This window comes from Cryptomeria japonica, chromosome 5 (genome assembly GCF_030272615.1).
Source record: "Cryptomeria japonica chromosome 5, Sugi_1.0, whole genome shotgun sequence".
Classification (NCBI taxonomy): Eukaryota; Viridiplantae; Streptophyta; class Pinopsida; order Cupressales; family Cupressaceae; genus Cryptomeria; species Cryptomeria japonica.
The window spans coordinates 927,246,761-927,256,063 of NC_081409.1; the positions used below are offsets into that span (position 1 = coordinate 927,246,761).

At 36.4% G+C, this 9,303-nt stretch overlaps 1 protein-coding gene across 1 annotated transcript in view; it reads right to left on the reverse strand.

Moving 5' to 3' along the window:
- Positions 1-9,070, reverse strand: part of LOC131037398 (BTB/POZ domain-containing protein POB1-like) — a 68,624-nt gene extending 59,554 nt beyond the window's left edge. The window contains exon 1 of the mRNA XM_059221223.1: positions 8,802-9,070. Within this exon, the coding sequence (XP_059077206.1) occupies positions 8,802-9,070 (269 nt within the window). The remainder of the gene's footprint in view (positions 1-8,801) is intronic.
- Between the last annotated feature and the right edge of the window lie 233 nt (positions 9,071-9,303).

The window sequence follows — 9,303 nt, forward strand, 5'->3', positions numbered from 1 at the left end:
AAAGCCCATTGTTGTTGAGAACATTGAAAATCCCTCACTGAAATACTCTCTAACTCCCAAAGTAGCATCCGAACCAGATGATAAAACTATATTTTCACTCATTCCAGATAGGGTTTTACTAGTTGAGGATGTCAGGTTCTTCACTAAGTGTCATGTTGAGGAACTAGGTCATGTTGAAGTCAAGGACACATATGATGAATTGTGTACCAATGGGAAATTGGATAGCAAGTATGAACACATCAAAATCAAGGGACTGACCAAAGCCCTAACCTATCCCCGTGTCTTCAAACCCCAATTGGTCAAGTTTGTTGTGAGTAGAGTTCATGATGATTTCATGTGGTTAGTGGAGCAACCATTCAAAATCACTAAGGAAATCATTCATTTGATCACTGGTTACCCTATTTTTGATCATGCCCGAGCTCAGAAAATGATATCACAGAAAGAATTGATCACTCTAACCGGAGTTGAATCTGATTGCAGAGGATTGAAATTGAACAATGTAATAGATGCAGAGCTGAAGTTTTCCATTAGAGTAATAGGTTATTGTTTCTTCCAATCAGGAAGGGAAAACAGTGTACCCTATGTAGCAGTCGATTTACCATATAAAATTGTGAAGAAAGGAATGAAAATTGATCTTTGTGAAGTATTGTTGAAAAACCTGTTTGAGAATCTAAACACCATAAGGAAGCCGAAGAAGAAGAACTCGGCTAATACACTGAAGTTTGGATCACTTCTGGTATGCATGTTTTTCTATTTCAAGAAATTTTTTCCATCAATCGGTAATGTAGTTTGGGAACTACACTGACCAATCACCCATCAAATCAATGACTTCATCAAAAGACTAGGTGATAACTTTAACGATATTATGGATGATTATTTCAGCAAGTTTCAAGAAAAGATGCATAACAGGTATAGAATTCCACCCTAGTTAGTAGAGAAATACAAGGATGACATATGCTTTGAACAAGACACCGACTACTACTATGTTAATGTTGTGGAACCAAGAACTCAATCTTTGCCACCTATGGGTTACGAGATTGATTTTGACATCACAAAACAACAGATAGATGCTTTTCTTACATTACCAAGGCATGCTACCGAGCTGAGATATTGAACATATGAAGAAGTGAAGGAAAAAGTTAAAATGAGCATTGTAGTACCCAAGGCTACAAGGAGGGCAACAAAAATGATCAAGGCATTAACAGAGAAATTTGGAGAAGGTTCTTCCTCCACACCTGTCAAGGGCACTATAGTAATCACTGAGGAAGAATCTAAAGCTCAAGAGGCAGCCATTACACTGAGCACCGAATTGCCTAAAGGAAAAGTTTTAAAAAGAAAGAAACAGGATACATCATAGGTATCACCGACTCCTTCAATAAAGCGCCCAAACACAAGATCATCTGCAGCATCACCAAGTAAGAAACCAAAGAATGTTGTCGCACCCAAGGTAACAAAAACTTACAAGAAATCTACTCAGAGACTCATTTTGACTAAAGAGTCCAGTGACACCGAATCTAAAGATGCAAGCAAATTTCAGATTGTCAAGAGTAAAAAGGTAAATGTACATAGTGTTGACAATTTATGTACTAATATGAAGCAATATGGTGGATTTGGAGAATTCAGATATGTTAAGTATGAATCCAAATCTGTTGATGAAAAGAGACAAATAGAAGAAGCTATCATCTGCACACTTCTGAAATTTTGATTGGTCCCACTGGAAGTATCTAAGTCTCTTCCAAATGAATTAAATTTACATATTGATAATAGGTGGAAGTATGCCATGGACTTAGAAAAATAGATGAGAGAAAGAAGTCTAGTACATCTTTTTCCAAACATGTCAGTAGATGAGCTCACTGAACATCTAAAAAATTGCCACACAAAATTCCTAGTCAAGCAAAGAGCCTTGAAATTGATGAATGACCCTTACTTGGATGTAGAGAATGAGACCAAAGAAAAATGGCGAAATCTTTCGAATCAAGAATGCTGGTGAGCAAGCTGAAGTTGAAATAGTTGATGTCACCCAAAAAGATCCTGATATCACCGAGCAAGACCCTGCTGACACTATACAAGTTGATGAGGATATCATGGAAACTAAGGCACCTGAATAGGAAATGATAGAAGGGAATACATATGCCAAACTGGTATCCAGTGAGTCAGTTTTGGAACAAGTTCAACCCTATCCTTCGGTCACTCAACCTACTTCAACTAAGGCCCCTCAAGATACTAAGCAAGGAACAGAGGGTCACATGTCTACAGAAGGAGAAACTACTTCTCAAGCCACCGAAGAATAGTCTTCTCAAGCTCCTTCTAGCATTGAAAATGTTACATCTGAGACCCTAAGCATAGAAGCACCAAAGGACACAACAAAGGATACACCAGAGGTTCAAGAAATTGATAAAAGTGTTGCCTCTACTGAGAAACCTACCGAGGGTCAACAAGCCTCACAAGCCATTGTTTTAGTTCAACCAGTAAAAGGTAAAGAAAAGAAGATGAAAAAGCATAGTTTCAAATTAGATTTGTCAAAACCAATAGTGTTGCCGAATGTAGACATTTCCAAATTAAAAGGGCAAGCACTCATTGAATTTGGTGAACTGTGCAAAGCCAAAGTAGAACAGGAGAAGCAAATGGCTATTCAAAAGAAAAACAAAGTACTTCAGAAGGTGAAAGCACTCTTAACATATATGCTACCTAAAGCTATAGTGACAAAAGATGCAGCCATCCACATTCAACTGGATGAACTCCTAACTAAAATAGAGACATCTGGAGTAGATGCATCTGAATATTTGAGCAAGTTAAAGGACAAAGAGCTCACTGCTAAAATGACTGAAGAGGTACAAAAGGCTATTGCTATTGACAAAGTAAAACTTGTCAAATTTATTGCTGAGTTGTCCCCTCAACCCAATCACATTCTTTATTCATTTCAGAAAATCTATACATTTTCTTTATTCATTAAGGATATCAAAAATAAAATTGAAGTGATTGAGAAAGAGATCACCGATCTCTCAAATAAGTTGACCACTGAGCCAAATTCTATTCAACATTTTTATACAAAGTTACAAAAGCTCATGGCTCAACAATTGGAACTCAGGAATGAAGAGCACAAGATATGGATGGACATAATGACTCTTCAGACATTATTCATTCCTCATCTTTCATCCGTCCAAGAGCAGATCAACAAAGCTACCTCCCTATCCACTCAGCAAGAGGCAAGCACCTTAGATGGCCTAATTTCACTGTAGCTGACATTACAGCTCAAAATTCACTCATGGACAGTGTCAAGGATGCCCTCTCTGCCACTCTCACCGATGCCAAGACAAAGTATAAATCCATTTTTGACTAGTTGCCACCACCGAATGGTAACTAAGTTTTGATGTTTGTCAAAAAGGGGGAGTGAGTATAGCATCAAAGTATCAAAGGAGGAGTGTAGTAAACAAGGGGAGTATACCAAGCAAAACAGAGTATTCAAATACAAAACAGAGTCAATTTTGATAAGGAATAGAGAACAGAGCAGTGAACCGAGCAGTTATCACAGAACATTGATCACCGAGCATGCAAAATCAGAGTTTTGTATAGTATATTGATAAGGGGAGTATATCTGAAACATACCATTTTGTTGACTAATGTATATACTATCTGTTTAGTCAAATTTTGTAAGTATATAGATTTTTTGAGTTATGACTTTGAAAGTAGTTTTGTCAAACATCTCAACTAATGTCAAAAGGGGAGATTGTTACTACTTATTAAGTTGCCATTAGTTTTATATCTAAAGTCATTCTATATACTCTAGTCGGTTACTACTACCAAAATATTCAGTCGGTAAGCATAGCACAGTCGGTAACAGAAGAAAGTAGTCATGAAGCCTAGTATACATCGAGCTGGCTACCAGGTAACATTCTATGTCTACCGAGCAACAATAATGATACACCGAGTTGATATACACCGAGTAAAACATTTTACTAGATTCATTGAACCTAGACACACATGTGGAAACGTGTTACAAGATTGGGGAGCAAAAGAACCGTTATCACATTGGAAATTGCACTTAAGGATTGTGTATGATTTTGAGGTCATCTAACCAATGAAATATTTTGTATGGTTATTCATTCAATAAATCATGTTTGTAAGATTGAAGCAATGAACTAGATCACCGACATAAGAGATCTATTTATGCAGCATGGATTGGGATCAGATAGATGATATATAGGGTATGTGTGTATGAGTGTGAAGATAGACATATGTGAAAAGCAAAATCATGTGAAAGCACTGAGTATTGAGATTGTCAGAGACACAGAGGTCACCGAGAAGGATTTTAGAGAACAATCAAAGAACAAAGTAAACATAAGGGTTTACCAAGTTACTTTATGGGTTACCGAGGTATGCTATAAGAAAGGTAATCTCATTTTGAGCACATAAAATCTGCTATAACATTCTAGATGTAAAGTTACAGATATTTGTAAAGATTTTATTGTAATATTTTGAAGTTGTAAGAGAAACCTTTAACAAGGTAAAAGACTCTAACAAAGTCTGTAAATTGTAAAGCCTTTAACCAGGTGCAACATTTTAGTTTAAGTGTTGTAAAATCCTTTAGCAAGGTAGATCTAATGATCTTAATACTCCTAACAACGTAAGCTATCAGAAATAGTTGAACATGTAGCTTTAACTGAACACTCTTTATTATTGCAGTAGTGAAGTTGTGGGTGCCATCCCCACCACAGTTTTTCTCTCTAACCAAGAGTTTCTGCGTAACCAAAATATGTGTTATGGAGTGAATCATTTATGATTGTTATTTATTTGTTTCAGCTTTATGTTATGTTATAGAAGTTCTTGGTTTATGCATAACAGTAAAGATATTGTTAAAGAAAAGTTTTGAAGTACTGATTCACCCCTCCCCTCTCAGTACATTAGCTTTCCATATTGGGCCTAACACAAGGATTGCATGATCGTCCTTCTCATCCATACGAGAGAATGCTTGGTTCCATATGGTACATCCCCATGAGCACATACGATGACACTTCCTCCACTCCACTGGATTCATGACTTGGTATCATCCTTCTCTATTGATGTTGCATTGTGTTGGTGCCCAAAACCACAGATTGGAAAACCAAAAGACTTGCCAAATCCTCAAGTAGTCCGATCAGCCTTGGCCAACGAATAGGGATAGTCAAGGACTAGATCCCTCTGCACTTTAGGCTCCATTGAACCGAGGTAGGTGTGCCTCTTCCTCTCAAGCAAAAAAGAGGTTATTTATAGTGGATTCAAACCTTTAAGCAAGTTTACACAACTTGAAAATTATTGTTCTGCAACTATGCTTTATTATGTGCTTTAACTGAATACTTTGAAAATAAATGATTGTGAATGTATATTGAAAATGACATTGCTTTCAAGACTTAAATGAAATCTGCATAGATTAGTTCATATAGGATTTGGGAAGAACATTTCTATCAAGGACCTTGAATGCATACAGATCAAAACCTTAAAAGATCAATAACAGACCAGTGCCTCTATCCGGGGATATATATGACACTTTATGGACAAAATATCTTATCAACTCAAGAGATAATTTCTCATCAACTATGAAAGTTCAGTAGGCATTACACAAACAATAAGAATTCAATCTTTCACTTAATGCAACAACATGTGATTCACATCATAGCAAATCTATAAACAGATTTATCAAGAGGACAAAGATAACTCATCAACACAAAAGTGTACACAATATTTGGAAAAAGAGACAGTGAACCTTGTATATTAATCTTGAGGAAATAATTGCATACATAAGCTGCACTTGTAAATACTTCATTACATATTGCTTGCACAAAATGATACTTCTTCTTCCTATAGACTTCTCTAATACAAAATGATATTCAATCCTCACAGCATAATGTTGTTCTTATGACTCTCCCCCCATATCTACATTTTTTAACGACTTATATATGTGGTTGAATGGGCACCATACCCCTTTTGGGGTGAAAAGTCGCCATTTTACATTAAAATTAACAAAACCCTTTGAAATTAATATACAAACTAGTTAGTAAATAACCTTGCTTTAAGCTATATTTTGGGTTTTTGTTTGGTCGGCTGACTTAAACTTCAGATACAAATCTGAAATGGTTTTTGGTGGTAGGAAACATCTACTTCTAAAATGGGTCTTCATCAAATTTGATATTTGCATACATTTTCATTCCATGTCGATATCTTCTTTCATGCAGGTCGAAATAACAGGCTTTCCAACCTTCTTTTGGTCTTCTATATGGTCTATAGCCAAAAGCACATTGTACAGATCTAATATTTTTACTGGAGCTTGGAAACTTGATTTTTTGAAATGGGTATTTCTTATATTTTCATGTTTCATTCATTTTAATTCTCTCTTCATATCATCTTTTCTATAAATAAAAAACACTAGTCTTTCATGGGGTCCATTGGAATTAGTTTATTCATATCCTCCTTTACTCTAGTTGTTCAAATCATTAATCATCCATTATGTGTCATTTCCATGAAGTGACCACCATTTTTAATAGTAGGGTGCTTGAAATTATTTGTAAATTTGAAGCCCCAACAATGGCTATGTTTGGGGATGTATGCCCCTTGCAGGCATAGCAAGAATCCAATTTTCTTTGGTAGAGTAGACCATTACCAATCACCTCCCTTCTGTAGATTATGTTAAAAATGCATCTGGTGGACCCTAGGTCCCAAAAACATGAACACTCATTTTTCCTAGATCAAACACCTGGTTCTCATAATGCAAAAATATTCCAATTTGGCACATATCATCAACCAATCCAATTTCATCGTAAAGCTCATCAATTGTCATATTTTCATGTTAACCATATATGTTGTAATATATTTTATTTTTGTCTTGATATTCTATGCTAAAAGAATCACAACAATCTCCTTTTGTTTTCACCACACAGAGCATCCAACTTTTATAAATCATTATATCATTTGATTTATAAAGTTTTATTTTTGGAGACTTTCTAATATTTTTAAATATCACATTATCTCTTCTTACTTTATGGACACGTTCCAAATCATCCCCGACATACTGCTTTTTACCCCTCCTTGAATTTACCATATAAGAAATCAAATTCCTCTAAACCATCATGTTTTTATCCTTATAAGGGTTTTTCCTTTGAAATACTCCCATATTTGGAAATACATCAATATTCATCCCTATTTTATAGGGTTTCTCCATTTCTCTCGAGAGATGTTGGCTTTCAACCTTTATTTCCTTATTGTGATTAGGTGAAATCATACTAACAATATCAACATCAAAATTGGGAGAATTTTTTTTTCTTTGTTTTTGATTAAGTAAAAATAGGTTTTAGGGGACCTGAAACCCTTTTACAATTCGAAAGATAAGCATTAAAGAGACTAAACAAAACAACTATGAAACACTAGCACAAAAACCAACAGCTAAGAAAAAGACAGCAAGAAGCCAACAAGAAGTTGGCTCCAAACCCAACATTACAAATTAATTGAAAAATTTAATAGATTCCTTAGCATTTTGAACCAAGAGCATCATCACCTTGGTCGCTTCCCTTAGGTCATTGTTTTCCTCTCTTAGCTCGCTATCTTTCGTATTGATCTCCATCCCAGTAGTGTTTTGTCTTGTTCTGCTCCTGGGAGTCTGGTGGGTGGTGTTGGAAGTTGGAATATCATCAATGACAACCATATTATTTTCTTGATTTTTCCTTTCCAAATGGTCCACCAAATCATTCATGTTCTGTGATGAGACTTTGAGGACCTAGAGGCTATAGTTCATAAATTTTTATAGGGCCTTCTCGATACAGGTGGCCCAGGAGTTGATGTTGTCTTTATCCTCTTCAGTCTGTTCTTTCAAGCTCCTTATAACATCCTCTAGGTGTTTCAAACCCCCTTTGATCAAATCTTATTCCAACCAATCCTCCATCTCGATTTCCTCATTAGCTTCACTGGTTTCCATCTCATCCTTCTTTTTCCCAGAGTCCTTAATCAACTTATTAATCTTGTTTTCCAACTCCCTCTATTTACTTTGCATGCTAGTAATGTTATTGACAACCCATTTCTGGAAGTTGAAGGACTCCAAAGTACAGTTACGAGTGGTGTTCAAGATGGTGGTGGCAGAATCCCTACCCTGTTCAGTGCCCACAGAGTTGGGATTGTCATCCTCCTTAGCATTCCAAGCAACATTCCTATTGTCTGAGCCCATAGGGTTAGAGTGAGGGTTTTCAGAGTTACCCCCTTCATCCTCTTCACCAATGTTCTCATCCTTTTCATACTCCATATCTGTTTCAAAATCCTTAACCTTTTCCTCCTCCACATCATAGTGCACCTCCGTATCCACATTATCTATATCAACTCTCCTTTTTTTGTGGGTAGAAGCATTAGGTTTTTCCTCATCCAACTTTGAATCTTTGCCACTCTTAGAGATATGTGCATTTGTGATCAAAGGGTCATCTTTGGTCGCCCTAGCCTTGTCCTTCAGATGTTCATAAATGAGCAATATAAGCTCCTGATGGGCTATAGGGTAGGAGTTAGGCTTTTTAGCGTGGTCAGTAAGACTCTCATTGAGAGAGGACACTAAATAAAACGACAAGGATATTTTGGCCCCATGATGGAAGTGGTTCAAAATAGCAAAGTGATAGTAATAGATTTTTGTGAATCTACCATCAACAGTTAAATACTCCATTAAAACCCTTAAAACTTTTTGCCAAAAGGGCTTTACCTATTGGGGAATGTAATAGGAAATGTTGTCTTTCTTCACAAGCTTGCCCTTCTCATCCTCCAATTTCGGGAAGATTTTGAAGGCCTCAACTACATACTTCCGATCTCTGTAAAATTTGGTGCCCTCCGTCTGCAGACCCATGACCTCGGCGACCAAGTTCTCGTCAATTTGCCATATCTCCTCAAATAGGGTAACTCTGTTGTTACTCCAACCTCTAGCAAAACCATGAGAAACATAATTTCTGCTGCCGTGAAGCTTTTCCATATAGTCAGTAAAGACATATCTGTGAAGTCTTCTCCAGACTTTTTGTTCACCCTTCCAATTTTCGCATCCTGGGGACTTGTTCTTGTTTAAGTTACCACCCATTTTGAGCTCTAGGTAGAAGTACCAGCAGCTATAATTCATAGTCCGTAGCTAAAACCCCAAATGCTTGTAAATTCTAGAGTTACTAAACAAAAACTCTTTGGTTGTTTTGAAACTTATGTTTATGGTCACACAAACCTTGCAATTATGATTATAATCTTCCTCATGCATATGATCATGGAAATGATGCCAAAAAGCACTCATTAACTGTCAGTTAATCTGCCCCCAAAATCTAT